General features: G+C 31.3%; 1 protein-coding gene across 2 annotated transcripts in view; it reads right to left on the bottom strand.

The window, feature by feature from the left end:
- Positions 1-7,900: 7,900 nt before the first annotated feature.
- LOC106786795 overlaps positions 7,901-20,339 on the bottom strand; it is a 229,145-nt gene continuing 216,706 nt past the window's right edge. Inside the window, exons 9-12 of one of the 2 annotated variants that reach the window (XM_014748562.1) lie at positions 16,385-16,530; positions 13,736-14,023; positions 9,419-9,622; positions 7,901-8,163 (exon numbers count right to left, since the gene is read on the bottom strand). In XM_014748562.1, coding sequence (XP_014604048.1) covers positions 8,054-8,163; positions 9,419-9,622; positions 13,736-14,023; positions 16,385-16,530 — 748 coding nt within the window. In that variant the 3' untranslated portion in view covers positions 7,901-8,053. The remainder of the gene's footprint in view (positions 8,164-9,418; positions 9,623-13,735; positions 14,024-16,384; positions 16,531-20,339) is intronic. The other variant, XM_014748573.1, reaches the window with a different exon arrangement.

Here is a 20,339-nt window from a genome sequence, read left to right as displayed (position 1 = left end):
ATAGATAAAAGAATATGGAAAAAACTCAAAATAATAATCCAGGCTCATACGAACGATCATTGTATTATATATATCGTAGTAGTAAAATCAATCTTGAAAGAAGGAAGAACAAAAAAAAAAAAAGAAAAGAAAAAAGAAAACGTCTTATACACATTTAATAGAAAGTAAGTTCCTCTACCTGTCGTGCGTGAAACGCGTAAAGGATTATAATGATGATAATGATTGTTGATGATCGAAGATGAAAAAAACTTATCAAAAAAATAAACAAAAAAAAAAGCGAAAAAGAATTTGAAAAGGAGACTCATGTGTGCGTGCGTGTACGTTTGCGTGTGTGTGTGTGCGCGCGCGTGTGTGCGTGTGTGTGTGTGGTATCTCTTTTTGGTCCACGTAATCGTATCAACTATCGAGAACGAAAAAAATCTGTATCTGTGTCCGTAGACAGTGATTTAGTGAGTGTTTTGGTGCTGGCCACCAAGCTTAGATTATTAAAAATGTAATTATAAGGTTTACGAAGTACACGATTAGATTGTAAGCTGAAGGAAAAATCAACTTAACGAAGTTTCTTAGGGTATAAGAGCTACGAGGTTATGATAAAAATTAATAATTATCTATTAACACAAAAGAACACTGAGGTCAGAAAACCAAATAATAAAAAAGAATATAGTATGAAGGGGGAGAAAAGAAAGTAAAAAATAGAATAAAAAATAAAAAAATAAAAGGTAATTAACCTCGTTGTCTTCGTGAAATGATGGGAGATCGAAGAGAAAGAGATAACAACTGGAAGTTAGTAGTAAAATTTAAAATGAATCGTCCGATGTGTCTAAGATGACGTGTTAAATTAGTTATCGTGGGATACGTTTAAGAGATAATTTTAATGATAATATAATGGAAACAATATCGTTAATGCGCAGGTACAATTTATTACGCACCCAAACTTCCAAACTCTCATAATCGTTTTATCAATTGTTCATTACGAATGTAAAAAAAAAAAGGGTACGAACAGTATTAAAAATAAAAAGGGAAATATATTAAACAACAAATAAGGATACAACCAAAAATGCCCCTTTTAAAAAGCATTGAAAAGCGCGACGTTTTATTATTTCATTTCTTCGGGTGATTCGAGACTACTTTAGAGTAATGACAATGTTTTACAAAGTGTGACAATTACCGATAACTTCCTGAGGAACGATAGTAAACACAGCGATGATGAAGATGATGATGATGTTGATGATGATGATCTTAGATGATGATGATGAAGATGATAATGATAATGATAATGATAATGATAATGATAATGATAATCACGGTGACAAGAGAAAATTAAAAATACAACGTGTTTGATTGCTGGACAGTTAAATGAACATGTATTAATATCATGTAACCCTCGTACGAAATATATGTGTAATAAAAACATATTTATTGTCGAAACTTGCTTTTTCTATGGGTCTTTTCTTTTATTTCTCTAACTCTATTTCTTTATTAAATCACATTACTTCCTTCCTTACTCCAAAGATGATATATTTGAAAAAGAAAAAAAAGAAAAAGAGATGTGGATCACAAAATTAATCCAGATAGGATGAAATAAAACGATTACTTTGTCTTAATATTATTTGTAAATATATTATTGAGTAACATCTATAATATATATAATAATGAAAAACCATTTACATTAATAAGTATTATCGTAATATTTTAATCCGATAGTAAAACATTTAGTATGTATAGATTTTTTGGTGGCTTTTAAGCGTGGATTTTTTTGTTCTTGTTGTTTATTTTTTTTTTTTTTTCTTTTGTGTCTTCTCTTTTCTTTTTAGTATAATAGTACCTTTTTTAATCGAGTCTGACGGTGCAGAAAACTTGTACGAATTTTGTTCTAATCTTCTCACCATTTCTTCATTAATCTTAATCTTTCATCTTACCGATATTACGTAAAACACGTACAGGTTTTTCTCAACATTCATTTCTCTTTCTTTCATAAACACGCATTCTTGCTTTCTCTCGAACGTACCCATATACATACACGAACACAAACACGCACACGCACACTTTTCTATTTACTTTAATATAGTCTGCGTGAAGTTTGTTCACGAGATAAAGCTGATATAATAACTTTTCGGTAAAAAATGTATTCATTGAAGAGAAATCATCCATTCGTACCTTTTCACGATCACAATGAAATGTTTTATTTACTTTTCACTCATATCGTTGAACCTGACATACTCTTTATACTCATGTATAAAATCGTTAAAGATAACCGACCATACTCCATACCTTTCGCATTATTTTTTCTTCCTTTCTTTCTTTTACTATAATAAGACTAAAAGACGGTAATAATCGTTGTGTCACGTTCTACAGCCAGTCGTGCGTGAATGTGTGTGTGTGTATGTATATATATATATTTATTTATATGCATGTGTATGTTCCGACATTAGATTTTAACGCGAAACGACGAGCAGGATAATGAAATTACACATTCACGGTAATTTTCAAAATTAGGAATATCATTGCATTAGTTTTTCGTATTCTAATTTCTTTCTCTTCGTTTCTTTTTTTCTTCTCTCTCTCTCTCTCTCTCTCTCTCTCTCTCTTTTTCTTTTATTTCTTTTCTTTTCTTTTTTTTTTTGGAAGCAAATTATTAAAGCTAGATTGTGAGTTTGCAAAAGATAAGGAATATTGATTTACTTTTTTTTTTTCCCCTCTACTTTACCATTTGAAATTTCTCTTTGCCGATAAACGATCGTGTAGCCTTTTACAACATTCACGCAATGTATTAACTCTGACGTAGGTTAAGTAACAAAATAAATAGAAGACAGACTCATGATAGCAATCGTGTTTTTTAAAAGAGCCAAGTAAACGTGCATTGATGAATATTATCTCGCTAAGAAAGCCATGTGCTCTTAGTACTTATTGTTAGTTATGTACCTTTTAAAGCGAGCGATGATTCGCATATTACAATTTTACACGCTATTCTAGTTCATTTTTTATTTAAGTCGAACGTAAGTATTTTTAAAAGAATTCGTCTTTCACTTTTCTTTTTCCTCCCTTAAGGATTTCCTTTTCTTTTTTTTTTGCCAAAATTAAATACATCCGGTGTTGTAACGCGATTACAAACATTTTAACACTCTAAACTTATCGACAATTAATTTCTATTTATTTAAATAATTATTTTCACATTCAATGTGTGTGTGTGTGTGTGTGTGTGTACAGATGATAATCAATTTTGTATTGGCTTGAATAAATAACAATTATTTTTAGATATTAACAAAATAATATTTACAATTGTAATTATAAGTAAAGTCAATTGAAAAAAAAATAAAAGCTATAAAAAATTAAATGTAATAATATAATTTTTCCGTGATAAGTTTAATATTACGAATGGATTTTATTTATGTGCGATCGTGCTATTACAATGCGAATCATATGATTTTTTTTTCTTAATTCTTCGATGCTTTTCAAAGTTTATCTTTCATTGACGACTTATTCGGTCGTCCTCTTACTTTTCTAACTTTACAACAATAAAAACATAGTATATATACATATAGTATACTATATAATATATATATATTTATATATATATATATTCTTTTTTATAATATATTTTATAATTCGAATATTCATGTGTATATCTATATAACTATGTAACCCTCGATATAAATACCCTGAAATCTACATTCTTTCTTTTCTCTCTCTCTCTCTCTCTCTCTCTCTCTCTCTCTCTCTCTCTCTTTCTTTCTCTTTCTTTCTTTCTTTTATAATTCCTATATAAAATCGAGTTTCTTTCTCTCTCTCTATTTTCATTTTTCATCTTGCTTTATCTTCTTTCTCTTTTCTTTATACAGGAATGATTAGTATAACATGACCGTGCTACGATCAACGTACGCTTCGAAAACATATTGTTGTTCTCCGTTTCTACTCGATCACTTTTTTAACTACATCTATTTTATTTACATATCAAATCAAATATTTTTCGATTCGCGAGATAAACGAAAATCGAGTTTATTAATTTTAAAACGAAAGATTTCGGAAGAAAATCCGTCACTTGAACGTTTATTTTCTTCGCACCGGACGACTCGTTATTTTTTTTATGTTATTCGATCGATATTAAAGATCGTTTAAAATTGTTTACTTCTTTTTTTTTTTTGTTCTTTTCTTTTTACTTTTTTACTTTTTACGTGCAATCGATGATTTATTATATTTATTAAAGTTTTTAATTAAACTGATTGCACTTAAAAATATGCATATAGTATTCTAATATTTAATCGTGGTTTCGCAAATATTTAAATTTGTTATTTATTATTTTTTTTTCTTTTTTATACACACAATACATACATACACATACATACACACACACACACACCCACCCGTGTATTCTTTAGTTTTGCTTCTTGGATTTTTTTTTTTTATTCTTTCTTTTTCTTTTTACAAATCGGCAACTAGTTTTCTTCTTATTATAGAAGAAGAACGATCGTCTTTTTTTTTAATCTCTTTCGATTTCTCGTTACGTTTTACATACCGTATATTATAGATATGTCGCTTTTTTTCTTTTTGCAAATTGTCTTCATAAGTCGAGATTCATGGTGGACGATCGAGACGAGTATCGTCCACACCGTTACCGTTGTTGTCGTCATCGTCGTCGTCGTAATTCGAAAAACGATTAGAAAATTTTATCATTTTTCTTATTTTTTTAAATCTTATTGGCCGTGCTATATAGGTATATATCAATATACTTATTATTAATATATATATTATATTTATAATATAATACCGTACGATCGAGTGTTTAGCGGATTCGTTTGTTTTTTTATTTTTTATCTTTTTTTTTTATTTTTATTTATTATTTATACAGAAAGGTGCATTCTTAATTTTTACAGATAGCTTATAATCTAAAATAATTTTTATACACGTTATTATATAATATAATATTTATATATTTATATATTTATGTATATGTATGTATATATTTATATCTTTAAAACCGCTTGATCGTTTTAATGCAAAGAAGAAATACGTATGTTTAGTAAAGATCCTCCACTTTAGTTTGATCAAAATGACAATAGCACAATTATAATAATAATAATAATAATAATTATATTTTATTATTATTATTATTATTATTATTACCTTGTTTCCAAATAAACATCTCTCATTAATTAAAATCGATGATAATGAAAATTGAAATTCGCGAAAATGAAACTAAAGGAAAGAAACAAATGAACGAAGATCGATTTCCTCTTTTATCTTTGTTATTTATCCCTTTTTTGCTCTCATTTTTTTCTATTCTTTTTTTTTTTTTTATATTTTACAATATATACTCACAAAAAATTTAAATTGAAACGCGCGGATTAAGTACACTCGAATTCGTTAATTATTTTACTTCTTTTCCCATCTCTTTTTCTTTTTTTTTTTATTTCAAGGCCGACGCATCCTTCGTCGTCACTCGAAATTGCGAATGTGGCAGAGAGAGAGTAAAGTATTATTACATGATAACCTTAATATGTATTATAAATTTTCTATTCGCGTTCATCGTTTTATCGTATAATCTCTTTCATTCCATCTCTCTTTCATACTCGCACACGTACACACACGCGTGCAAGTTCTGTTCTTCCATCTCTCTCACACATTCCTTCTCTTTCTCTCTCTCTTTTTTTTCTTTCTTCCGCTTTTTCTCACTTTTTCTCACTTCTCTCGGTCGACTATCATCGCATTCACGTAATATTGGCCCCAGCACCCTTGTTTTTATAATACATCATTTTATATAACATTCTGTTCGTTCAACACGATACTCTCAATTCATTCTTTCTATCTCTTTCTCTCTCTCTCTTTCTCTCTTTATTCTTTCTTTCTTTCTTTCTTTCTTTCTCTACATGAATAGAAAATATTTTTTTAATCAGAATATGTGAATATTTTTGAATCTGGCGCAATTTTATAATAGAAATCATAATTAATGTTCATCGGAAAAAAAAAAGAAAAGAAGGGAAGAACCGAAGGATCCTTGCCAAATAATCTCTTATAGAGGAAATCGATCGATTAAAAGGGTTGCCGGGGGTGGGGTGGGGGTGGGGGCTAATCTGAGAAGAAAAATATAGTAAATATTTCCATACACATATGTAATACATAACAATACGAATACATAGATTTCTGATGATATTCGACGTTCGATTTTGTGAACATTCTTCAATTGTCTATTTTATTTTCTTATTATTATTTTACTTTATTACTGAATGTGAATTTTGAGCTCTGCGTGTAAAAAAATTATTATTATAACGCGTTTTTTGAAAGAAACGGCCAACGGTCATCCATGTATTATTTGGAAAATAAAAATAAAATATAGGTGGCACGGGTTGTGGCACACAAATATAATGTGTGTTTTACGTCGAATCGAAATTGCTACGAAATTACGGAAGGGAAGTTACTCGGGCAAGTTACCACTATGGGAGTAAAAGCAAATCGTAACCTAGCGAAAAAATCAGATTTCCAACGAAGGTATGAGCACGGAATATATGACCGTGTTACCGATGGGAGTGAAATCGAAGTGAACTGGGAGTAAACCAGAATCGAATTTACCATCCTACACCTTACACACACTAACTCACTCACTCACTCACTCACTCACTCTCTCTCTCTCTCTTTCTTTTTCTCACACACATTCTTTTTCTACGCCAAGCAAGAGCAAAATAAAATCACACCAAAGTCTCTCGATCTTGCCCGATTCGTCTTTTTTACTTTTATTTTTATCTTAATGTTTCTTTTTTTTTTTTTTTCTTTCTCCTGCCTCTTATCGCTCTCGTAATATATCTATGCATACACGTTTATTATTTATTTTTTGTTTAGTTAAGTATGTATATATTTATTGTAATAAATAATTCATCGTAAGACTCGAACAAACTAGCATGTATAATATATTTTTCATTTACTTTCGTTATTATTACCGGATCCTATTTACTTTTTTACTTATTTCACATCGTTTTACTTCGATTTATCAATAATGCAAACGTTAGAATCACCGTTCTATTGAATAGTTTACGATACCAATCGATAATAGCCCATGATCGCATTAGATATAACTAATTATTTTCTTTTTATAACGAAATCGAACGTACGGCAGATATCGAATTTTTTCTTTTGCACATTACCGCAGAGAGAGAGAGAGAGAAAGAGAGAGAGAAACAGAGAGAGAGAGAGAGAGAGAGAGAGAGAGAAAATCAAATGAAATAAGATAAAAGTAAACAAATTAAAACCAAAAAGAGATAAAAAAGAAAGAAGAAAGGAGGAATAGATTGTTTTAACTTTTCCTCGTTGGATGAACGTTTTTTTCGTTATTCGATTGAATTTTCCAGCTAAAAAAGGCCGGTGCTGCATTGTCTTTTTGCGATCTGCCACATTCGTAGCGATGTTAAATATTTAATCGTAAGTAATAGCAATAATGGTATTATTGATAAGTAGTAATGTTAAATGTTAATAGCGACGTTATTTATCGATGAATATAAATAAATAAATAAATAAATAAATAAATAAATAAATAAATAAATAAATAAATTAATTAATTAATTAATTAATTAAGTAATTAATTAATTATGCATACACAGCATAATTATGCATATTGCATCCACTTTCGTCACACGGTTTTTTTTTTCCTTTACTTTTCATCGTATTTAATTTTGTTATTTCTTTTTTCATCATCCTTATCATAGTTTTTTTTCTTTCAAATATCTTTTTACGATGCACAAAGTGCTATTATCCCTTAATTCCTACAAAAAATAATTATTACATATACTTTCTCCCTTTCGTTTTATCTCTCTCGCGAGTTAATCATAATAATAATAATAATAATAATAATAATAATAATAATAATAATAGTAATAATATTTAATTATCTGTTTTTTTTTTCTTCTTCTTCTTCTTCTTTCTTTTACTATCTTTCTATCCCATGACTCTTTCTCTTTTTTCATTCATTAGTTTGTAATATTCGTCGCATCGTCCATCGAAAAAAGATTTTCTTTCTTTTTAAAAACTATACAGCCACTCGCGAATGGCGCTTCAAGGTTCAGTGGCATCACCTCGCGATATATCTACCAAAGAGGATGCTGCTGAGGACGATGATGACCACGGTAGAGGACACGTGTGACCTCCACGACGACGCCGACGAGATGTCGCCGCATTGAACTGCAAACAACAGGAACAAATATGTATCTATTGTATATTGCATATATTGTATCTATCACTAGCAATAGATCACACTCACCAAATATCTATCTACTATATACATATATACATATATATATATATATACATTTTTTATTTTTAAACGCATACAATACGTGTGTCTGTTGTAAATGTTCGCTTTATGAACAAGCAACAACATAGCTAACTAACGCAACGGATAAATCAATTTTGAATGGACGGATCGTTGCAAAATCCTGATGGAGAGTATGAATACATGTTCGGAAAATTATTGGACCGACAACTTTTCTCGTTACAATCATATACATATGATGTACATACGTGTCATAAAATATAACGCGTGAAAAATACTTCAATTGCCTTCTCCTTCTTCTTCCTTCCTTCCTTTATTTATTTATTTATTTATTTATTTATTTCATGTATTCGCGGACCAGAAATATTTTATTTCTATACTATGCATATACTGTATATATTTATATGTAATGTATTCATTTTTTTTGAATAATCGATTTTCTCTAAAGCGAATATGATACTCAATAAATGTAGTTACGTTTAAACGTTAACATATTATTTACATTATTGTACAAATTTTCATATAAAGATGATTCTATGTATGTATGTATAAAATAAAAATGTATAGAATACAAGTATGTATTCTAACTTATATCTTGTTTTATTTTGGTTGACACAAGAACGTTTATACCATGCAGAAACTACGAATGAACGTATGAAGATGTGGCACGACCATAAATTTACTGAGCGAGATCAAGCTGTGTACAAACACGCGAATATTCGCGTTGAAATTATATGCATACGTGCGGTGTAGATTTCGTCATTGCGAACAGAATTATTTTCCGAGAAATAAAGAGAGAGAGGTAGAGAGAGAGAGAGGAAAAATGTTTAAGGAAAAATGAAAAAAGATTTGAAAGTTTGAAATTCAAATGATACGACGATGTAAAATCTTTCCATGAGACTCGATCGACGATATTAAAATCTTATTTGGAAATGAACGAGTGAAAATACAAAAATAAAATAATAGCAAAAATATAAAAGAAAAATATCATCAAATTTGTCAGTTTCCTTCGTTTAACACGTTGACTATCGTGAGTTGTAAAAAAAAATTAAAAAAAAATATGCATCCCATAATAGAAAATTGTAGGTGTGACAGAAAAATCATGTGAAAAGGGTCGGCAGTCAACGTGTTAACTTTTATTTATCAAATTTTTGTATTGCTTACCGTAGGAAGTGAGGTTAACTTGCCAAGAAACAGGATGCCGATGTGAAGCTCTCGGACATGATGCAAGATGACCCGTTACAGAAAGTTCTCTATCTCCAGTCGTTGCAGCAGATGCACTGTAAACGAGGCAATAACGGCCAACGTCGGTACTCGCCACCAAGTAAGCCGTGTCGTTTTCGATCCAAGTTCCATGACACAGATACTCTGTGAAAATCAAATAAAAATATGAGACTTATCAAAATTTGATATCTTCGAAAAGCAATAACCGGTTTATTCTAAATTTCTTCTTCAGGCCAATTGAAATTTTTACTGTTCATATATTGGGCATATATAATAATACAATTCACGTGACTTTAATGAAAATTCTCTTTAAATTAATGTGACATAGAACATGTTCAGCATGTTTCGTTGAATTACTCCAAATGAATAATTATAATAAAAGTGAGAGTCTCAGTTGTTATTATAATATTATAATTTTTTTTTCTTATAAATATAAAATTTAAACAATATTTTATTTATTTCGAATTAACATTAAAACAAAATACGTATATGAGTAAATTTTAATTCTCCTTTATAAACGTATTTAATCAATAATTAATCATTTAGACTGATCCGATAGAAACAAAAGATATACATTGTTGTTTGTAGTTAAAACGTTAAAAAAAAAAAACAAAAAAAAAACAAGACATGATAAATTAGAGAATTTCAAATACGATTCAAGAGGTAAAACATTCTAGCAATTCAGTTTGCCCGTATTCGACGGCTCGAAAAGATAGCAAAGTCGTAAATCGTTCGATATGGGTTGCGACAATTCGAGCGAGTACACCTGATCGAAGTTGAGAGTCTACGAAGGGAAAATTTACAGCGGCGCTCATCGAAACTCTTACTATCCCTTTCTTTTTTTCTTGATTTCTTTCTTTCTTTCTTTCTTTCTTTCTTTCTTTCATTCTTTCTCTTCTTAACTTTTATTCTTCTCTTCTTATCGATATAGTACTCTTTCGGCTTTGTGTAACGTAGAAAATCGGTATCAGCAGCGTTCGAGAAACTAATAACGCGGTTCACCTTATTTCTCTTTCCTTCTTTCTCTTCTTTCTCTTCTTTTTTTCTCTTCTACATCTACCCTTTTCACTGGGAAAACCGTAAGAAACTTAGATCGGTAGAAATGTGCAGCTAGAGTTCTCACTTCACGGCTCTCATCGAATCGAAATCCACATTCGATTTTATCCAGAGTTGGAAGCTGCGAAGAAACAACTTTCGCCAAAGCCGATATTTGTTGAACGGTCGAGAAAAGTATTCGACGTTTTTATGAACGAGAAAATTCGTCGTAATTGAAAAGTAGAACCGAAGGTTGGGCTGGGGTGGGCTGGGCTGGGGTGGTTACTAGGGATGTGTAACTTCGGTAAGAAATTTTTAAACCGGACAACTCGATCAAATATATACGCGGCGTTACGATTATTATTGAAATAATTAATAATGGCATTATATCGCTGGATCAAAATTATTTCGCGAAAATAAATACAATACTTGAATCTCTCGATCAAACAAAATATAATATAATATAATATATTATAATATAATACCAGTCACAGATATCAATTCTTTATAAATCGTGAACACCGTGCATTCTGCGAGTGATGAACTGCGAGAAGGATAAAGATATAGTGATAACGATAGTGATCTAGAAATAGAGATAGTGAGAGAGAGAGAGAGAGAGAGAGAGAGAGAGAGAGAGAGAGAGAGAGATCAATTGTTTGTACGAAGTCTTAACAGCCATTTTGCTTTCCACTCGTTCCTCTCGTTGTTCTTGTGTCGAGCACACACATACACATTCAATTACGAAACGCGAGACACGAGGAGAGAGAGGCTCGAGTGCCTAAATCCCTGCTTCTGTCAACGCTCTACGATTCGCTCGTTCACTTGCTCACTATATACGATCGAGAAAGAGAAAATAAACGAGAGAGAGAGAGAGAGAGAGAGAGAGAGAGAGAGAAATCTCGTTCCGTTAAAATAATTCTAGAATCCAGATGCGAAACGTGGTTTGTCTTCTGTCTCAAGGCTCAAGTGCATTAATACCCCGAAGGATTATTGCGTAGGACCGTGATAAAGGTTATGCTACAAACCTGCTGTATATTAACAAACCAATCTTCGCGATTTATCATCTCTCCTACCTTATCTCTCTTTGTCTTTCTCTTTCTCTATCTATTTCTTTCTTTTTTTTGCTCTTTAATATAAAGATAAGAGCATTTACGATGATACTAGGGATCATGAAGATGTATAAGTTGGAAAAAAAAAAAAAAACTCCATCTCTAACTTCCTCGTGACTATCTGATAAAGTAAACTAGCTACGGGAATTGTTAAAACGATTCGGGTAAATTTTATGAAAATGGTTTTGTTTGTATCTATATGTATTATATATATTATTGTATATTACCATGAAAGACTAAAATTGCAATAATGTAAAGATTCATATGATTGTTTGGTCTATGTCCGAAAAATATTAATGTATAAAAATAAATCTAAATATTCGATCTTCCATCAACATATTTGATATGTATTGACAAGCAATCATGTGAATCTTAACATTCTTAAATTTCGATATTTCACGTTAACATGTATATAAAACATCATAAAAGAAAAGTTAATTTCAATAAACCAATAATTACGATTAATAATAAGTATAATAATACAAATGAAAAAGAAAATTACACAATATTAGGAAAATAAATATCAAACGAAAAAATATTAATAATCGATTCTTTTCAAGATCTTATATAATATCTTATCCTATATTTTGATATAGAAGAAAAAATGTAATGTTATATTAAACGTGTTGGAATGGAAGGTGACGATGTAATGTGATAATCATTGTAATAAACACGATGATTAAAATTGATTAGGTCGACTTCCAAAGTCGAGTTTCATTCTCTCTCTCTCTCTCACTATCTCTCTCCTTCTCCTTCCCTTTGTTTCTTCAAAGCGCGTACAACGAAGCAACGAAACTAATTGACCAATACCCTACCCTTTTGGAGTTCGCGTCGACGTGCTTACAACTAAATAAAGCGAGAATTCTCTTGCGAGAAACGCGCCGACGCGTAGAGCTTTGCGAACCCGTCACGCCAGAGCTTTTCCTTCGACTAACTATCGTTGCTTTCTCGATAACTTTACTTCGGAGTAAGAGTCAAGAGAGAGTCAGAGACAGAGACAGAAAGAGTTAGAGAGAGAGAGAGAGAGAGAGGGAAGGAGAGAAAGAGAGTTGTTATGCTTGAGGGTGAAACGGGTCGGGACAAGGGGTGTGAGCTGGAGCGAGTAATCCGATAAGATGTTCCTGGCGGACGTGTTCCACAGTCATAGTCGAACTCTTCCTTCTCACTCGAGCTCCTGCGGTGTCTGATCCATCCAACCTTCGTTCAAGTACGAGCAAAGTGTATAAAGAAAAAGGAAAAGAGAAGATTCGATGATGAGAGAGAGAGAGAGAGAGAGAGGGTTTACATCGATTTCAAAGACTCAACGTCATACATCCTACGTCGAAATATCTCTCTTCTTCCTTAAACCCCCCTCCCTAATTCACCCATCCTTCTCTATCTTTTTTCACGATACCCCTTTCAATACTTGCCTTGCTAATGCTTACAATATTCAGACAACTTTTTAATCTATAAGCTTTCGTATGTAGTACTTATAGCTTTTAAATTGTATTAATGTACATCGATTATCTCTAATTTCATTATTTGAGACAGTTTATGGGATGCAAGACAGAAAAAAGTTTATAGTTTACACGAAAAAGTTTATAGTAGAAATAAAGAAAAAAAGAAAAAAAAGGATTCCTTGAGTCATACCATATCCTAGGATTTTGTTTAACAATTATTCATATAAGAATACAGTAATTTATTATTTTTAAATGACGATATACATTTTTATATATGAATTAATTGTTTCGGAAAAAGTATCTATCGTAAATTTCGTTATTGTCTATGTTAATCGTTTGCGATATGTAACATTGGTCCTTATTAATTCTTTAACTTCAAATATATATAATTATTTGATACAAAGCAAACACATTCGAAAAATGAACATACGATATTGAAACAATTATTCTCTATTAGATTAAAATTGTGTTAATAGTAATACGAGGAATATATTTGTTATCGAAATTTCTGTAGAAAATGATCATGAGATATAGAGAGAGAGAGAGAGAGAGATAGAAGATGTTGATCGTTCCACTCGAGGATATTTCATTAAGAAAATATCTTCGAGTTAATTACTCGTGTAAACTGCACTAACGAAGATTAATGCAAAGGATAGAATACTAAAGGATCTTACCAGATAGGGCTTCATCGTCGCTGCAGGAGGTCGCAAACTCCATTCGATCGGGTGTCCTGCATCCAATGTCCAACCAACGAACTCTCTCATGATGGCATCGCCTTGGGAACGGCGTCGACGTCACTCTAACGTCCTGTACTTCGACGACGTTTGCGATGCTTAACTCGCCATCCACTCCGAGAGTATCCTCGATGTTGTCGGCGCTGTGCCAGTGCACCACGGAAACAATTTCGTAACGACCAAGATACGGACATTGTCTTGTCATTGGATCCGATGCTAATGCGAGTTCATGAAAACAAAAAAACAAAGAAGAAAAAATAGAAACAAAAATGAAAATACAAATGTGATACTTTACGTTGTTAATTTAATTGTAAGATTTTTTTTAATTTAATACATTGTTCTCTCTATAATTTTGTTTAATTAAAAGAAAAGTTTAAATATATTATATATTTATTTTATAAGACATTTTTTTTCTTTACGTTCGTTTATCATATTTTAATAACTTTGATATTATATATGTTATTTCAATGTGTCCATAAATTTTATTTACAATATTGATATTAGAGTTTTATGTATGCACGCGTTTGCCATTTGTCATGATTTTATAAAACTAATAAAACAAAAAGAAAGAATTATTTTGTGAATATAAAATTTCTTCAAATGCCCTCCTCCTTTTTCCTATTTCGAACGATGCACTCACGTATTTTGATAAAAATATTTTTCATGACCTGTATACGCATGGTTGCCGGTATAGTTTTTAATAAAGTTTTTGAAAATTCGTATCATTTTAGTATCACGTGTTCTGTTAATAAACAGAACAGCGTTGGTTAAAGTTCACATTTGACAACCACAAGTTATCCTTACTTCGTGACTAAATTGTATAGTGCAAATTGGATCGAGATGGAAAACATTTGAAACTGTGTGTTATTTTTAACAAATAATCCTTTCCTTGATATTACAATAAATAATAAACATGTCTATCTCATTTATCAATATTGCAAATTAAATATATATACATTGAAAAACACATAATACAAGTTTCCAAATAGTATAGATGAATACCCTATACGAGTACGATGTTCTGATTATAAAAAAAAAAAGAAATAAAGTTTCTAGTTCTTGATATTCTCGAAATTCAAATTTCACGACTGAAAAGTTCTAGGTTCCAAAGCTCCTGACCATATTTTCTTCATGCATTTCTACTTTTAACCGAACTACATAGAACGGAATTTATTCGTTTGCGCAAGCTATCTTCCGCGTGTTTGTACGTCGAAAGTTAGAGAAAGATAGAGAGAAATAAAAATAGAGAGAAAGAAAAAAGATAGAGATAGATAGATAGAGAGAGAGAGAGAGAGAGATAATCGTAAATATAGTCGTGATAAATTTGAAACGACCAGGTTCTTCGTAACGCTTATGGAATCGAATAATGTCTATAACGATTTCAGATTCGTGAAAGAGAGAAGGATGTTACGTGTGCTCGTAAAGAGTTGCGTGAATTGATTGTTAAATTTCCTAACACTTTGTTACTTTTCACATGTGCACGTAATACGTGTCATATATAATATACATATAGAATATGTTCTTATTGAAATAAGTTAGAAGGTAAAAGTATGACACATACTGTTTACTCTATCGTATAAACAGAATCGCTCGTAAATTATACGATTGCTAGGTATTTTAGTGCTTTTGTCAAATTCGATGATAGATACTGACAATGAGATAAAGAATTATCCTCGTTTAGTTTCTCTTTCACCCTCTCTCTCTCTCTCTCTCTTTATCTTTTTATTTTTTTATTTTGTATTCGTCTTGGCATCGTCCACCGATCGATACCACACCTATATATGTGTGTATATACATGTATGTATACGTCCAAATAAGTTCGAACAAGGTGTATAGTTTGCGAACACGTTCCAGTTCGAGTTTTTCCTTGGATTAAGCGGGTCCCTCTGACGCCTCTCCAACATTGGTCCTCTTGACCCTCTTCTTCTTTTCGTACTCTTCAAAGAGATTATACCTTCTTGTTTCTTCTCTCTGTTTAATTTTACCTCTCTCTTTCTTTCTTTATCTTTTTGCCCGTTCTTTTTTTCGGTCAACAACGGACTTGTTAAAAGGAAGAGGACAAACAAAATTGCCGATCAATTTTTTTCTTTTTATCTCACAGCACAGAATTTCGCAAGTTTGAGATTATTCGAAGCCGGGGAATAGTAGTGATCAGTCGAGCGAGAAACACGTTTGCTCGATAACGTATAATAACGGAAATCGAGAAAGCCACGAAGTCAAACTCGAAGTGAAAAAAATGTTCGGCAACTTACTCTGTGTGTCTCTCTCTCTCTCTCTCAAAGAAACGAACATTCAATTTACGGCTTACTACAAATTACTTCGAAGCAAATCACTTCGAATTCGATTCGTGCTTGTCACAACACTTGAGAAAATCGTTTATTTGAGGTAGTATAATATGTCGACTGGATGAGATAATAAAGAATAGACAAATCTTTCTCTCTTTCTCTTTCTCTCTATCTCTCTCTATCTCTATCTTTATCTCTATCTCGAATTCGTTTGGAATAATGAATCTCCATCCTCCCATTTCTCGTACCACCATACGAATATTCCAAGAGAAAATTTATTTCAGAACGATCTTTCCTGACTTACTAATGAACGTTGTGAACGGTGTCGAATGAGAGTTGAATGTAGTCGAGTTGCACACGTCGTCCGGTTGTTTGCTCCATTTTGATAGTTGCATTTCTATCACGTGTTCGTCCCTTTTATGAAACATGATGCAAACGTAACCGTTCTTGCTGAAACATACAAGCAAAAAAAATAGTGTGTGTGGATTTTAAAAATTAAATTATGTTTTACAATATATTTTACTAATAATCTTAAACACATTATATCGATCTTCGAGATGTTACATTTAATTTAAAAGAAAAATAGAAAAGAAAAAACAAAAAAAGAAACGGAAGGAAGGATAAAAGAAAGAAAGAAAGAAAGAAAGAAATAAAGAAAGATGGAAAGGAATTAAACCGGATGGGTATGGCCTTCGAGATGGAAGGGCATGGAAGAAAAGCATAGAAGGGCGGAAGGATGTTAAATCTCCGCTTCTCTCCTCCAGGCTAGAAGGGAATTAAAGATTTCGTTTCGTTTAAAATTCTTCTTCTCCTCTTTCGTATAAACTCTCTCGTGATGCCACTCGTCGTCTGTGTCGTTGGCGTACGACGACGACGATGACACAACGACAACGACAAAGAGAAAACGACGACTACGACGACGAAGGACGACTTCACCGATAGCTGAAAAACTTTTAAACGATCTCGTTAAATAATTTTGAAATTCTATTTAAAATACTTCTATTCGCTTGAGAGTATTAAAATATTAGTTGGATGAGTTGAATTTTGTAGAGAACATCTATCTCTTTCTATATATATATAGTGATTCGCTAAAGTATTTGAACATTTCCCATGATATATTTTATTAATTATAATAAGAACACTTACCCACATATTATTAATATTGGATGAAAGTATGACTATCTAGATTATACAGGTATAGAGTTTCAAACAAATCGATATATATATATATATATATATACAATAGTTATGATTTATTTCATACAAACGTAACGATTACTGAAGCCACAAAATTATTTGAACGGATAATTTTTAAGTGAATCATTAAGGATGATTTGAAAAGAAAAGAAAAAAGAACGGTAAGGATAAGTGGTAAGCTTTTCTTTTCCCCCCTTTTTTTTTTTTTCCGAAAGATGACAAAAGTCCAAAGGATAAAATAAGGGAAAAGAAAGAAGAGATGGAAAAAAAATTTAAAGGGACGGGGGAGGGAGAACAAAAAAGAAACAAAAAAGAAAAAAAAAGTACGAGGATCCTAAATCTCCTAGCGAAGGTTTGAAACGGATTAAGATTTGATTTTATCGGGACTTTTCTTAACGGTCGAACGTTAACTTTAACGCAATTCTTTTACGAGAGTCGTCTTTACGACGAATCTGAAATCTCGCGAATAAGAGTAAGTATAAGATTCTGATTTAGTATAAAGCGAGCAAGTAGTATAGCAAGTGGGCGACAAAGAGTGTACGTGTACGTGAATGAAAGAATTTCATAGTAAGTATTATAAGCGCGTGCGCGAGTATCAGGATACGTAAGACGTTTCTATATACTTACTTACTTACTTACATATGTGTTTGTTGCACCGATAAAGAGAAACGACTGAGCAGTTTACATTGTAGCTACGTGAAATTTCGTAGGTCGTAAGTCGTTTCACGAGGCGGAAGGAACGATAAGTACGTATATTTGTCTTACGAGTTGTTCGACCTATGAAAAGAGGAGGGGAGGGAGAAGGTGGAGGGGGATATATAAAATTTGTATTACTTCCCGGTGCTGGTAAAATATAACATCCTTAATGATTCATGTATACATTTTCATGTCATAAATCGTGACATAATTCTACTCTTCGTCGGAGTAGTTTTTTCGATGGGTTGAACAAAAAAAAAAAAAAAAAAAGAAAAATAGAAAAGAAGAAAATATAATAAAATATAATAAAATAAAAGAGATATATAAGAGATAGTCAAATAGAAAAAGAAACGAACAAACAAAATTACTTTTGTACGATGACTTCGGAGTTTTCTAGACGTCGATGAATCTCTTTGAATTTACGGCGGTCGATTCGAATGTAAACAAAAGTCGAAAAATCACTAAGAAAAAGAACAGGATTCTACAAAAGTACTTATAAAAGTTACTCTTTTTATTTCTCTTTCTCTCTCATTCTTATTCTTTCTTTCTTTCTTCCCCATCTCCTCGAGGGTAAAAGAAGTAAAATGCAACGAGCGAGTATTGTAAAAAAAAAAAGGAAAAATACCACTCGGATATACGTGGTTTGTTATAATTTACTTCCCCGTTAACCAATATTCACTACTATCCAGTCCCGTGAAACTCGAGTCGTTTAACGGTCGGACGGTAAACGTATAACGAGTAAAAATATATTTCGATATAGATACATTTTGTATATAGGTGTATATATATATATATATACATATATATATATGTATGTATCTATGTATGTATAGTAGGTACTTTTCACGATAGCTCTCACTCGTTTCTCTCGTTTCGATGCTCGTTCGTTCCTGTTCGCGTTCATTCGTTGCTAAATTTTACGACCACCTTCGTCTCGATTACGCTTCTTTTTGTATCTTTACCATCGGACATGGTTTATTATAGTCGCTTGATAACACACGGTATTTACCGTTGAGTTGGGACTTTACATCTTTTCTTTACGAATTCCAATTTTTATTTATTTCCAATTCGTACAATTGAAAGATATCTTTTTTCTTTTTTTTTTTTTAAATAATTCATATTTAATTTATTGCGTGCCAAGTTGTTTTTAATTATTATCAGGCTACCTGTACAAACAACATGGTACACACTACAGAATTTGATGAATATATTTTAAATGATATATTTCTTTGTTTTATTATTTGAGCTGACAATTTATTTATTGGTAGATTAAATGTTGAAACTGTGTGTGTGAGACCCTTTATATTATATAACAGACAAATAACTTTGTGAAATTAAAAATATTTGATAAATTTTGAAATATTTATTTGATGATTTATTTGATATTACAATTGTTTTTATTTTGTACAAAATAAATCATAAAAGCCAATTTTATTTAGATTTATTATTATTATTTGCAACACAATAATTACACCAATAATTATTTTCCTATACTTTATTTATCAACGATAAAGATCATTTCCGTTAAAAAACAAAGTTTAGTTATCTATCGATAATAATAGTACATACGTGTGACATGGAACACGTTGAAAGGATCATAATAAAAGTTATAAAGACGAGCGTGACGTTCGCGATGATTGATCGACGTCAGTGTATCCTTGGAATAATATAAATGTGATGATGTACGTGGCAAAGTTTCGTACGAAAATTGTTACGATAGTTGAATGATGTTCGAAAGTACGAAACGATATGGAAGAGATAAAAAGTTCGTTATGTTAATGGGTATGTATCGAAAAATAGAATTCGTTTATAGACATATGTGAAATCGAGAAAGGATATACATACATATGTAAAGATACCTAGATTACATGAGTTTGGAAAATAGTCGATCATATTACCAGCTATAAAGATCTCTTTTAAAAATTTCCATTGGAGCTTGATTATTAGTTAGTTGATTTTTTGCTCCCGCGAACCACAAACAATTTCTTTTCTCTCTCGTTTGGCCATTTATTAATTAACGCTGGCGTTTTATCGAAGCGTAAAAAATTTCCTCGTATTTTCAATTATCCCATCGAACGATGCACGAATCATTATGCTCGTTACGGCACAAACAAAACACGCTTCGTTACATATTTTATCGAGCGATATTCTCCATTAAATTATAGTCACTTGATATTTAATAATCGGGAATTATTTGTTCGCCTCGGAGCACCTTAATAACACAAAATACAATTAACGAATTAGTCTGATTTATTAGATAGAATTTAAATAATAATCATATTTTGGATGCGTATATAAGGAAACGAACAAATAACGTTTTATGAATATAAATACACAAAAGCGTATATTATTTTCTTTTTTTTTTT

Source organism: Polistes canadensis, unplaced genomic scaffold (assembly GCF_001313835.1).
Source record: "Polistes canadensis isolate GaletaPanama2010 unplaced genomic scaffold, ASM131383v1 scaffold_3, whole genome shotgun sequence".
In the NCBI taxonomy this organism is placed as follows: domain Eukaryota; kingdom Metazoa; phylum Arthropoda; class Insecta; order Hymenoptera; family Vespidae; genus Polistes; species Polistes canadensis.
Note: the sequence above shows the minus strand (reverse complement) of the source record. Positions and strands in the feature narration are given on the sequence as shown.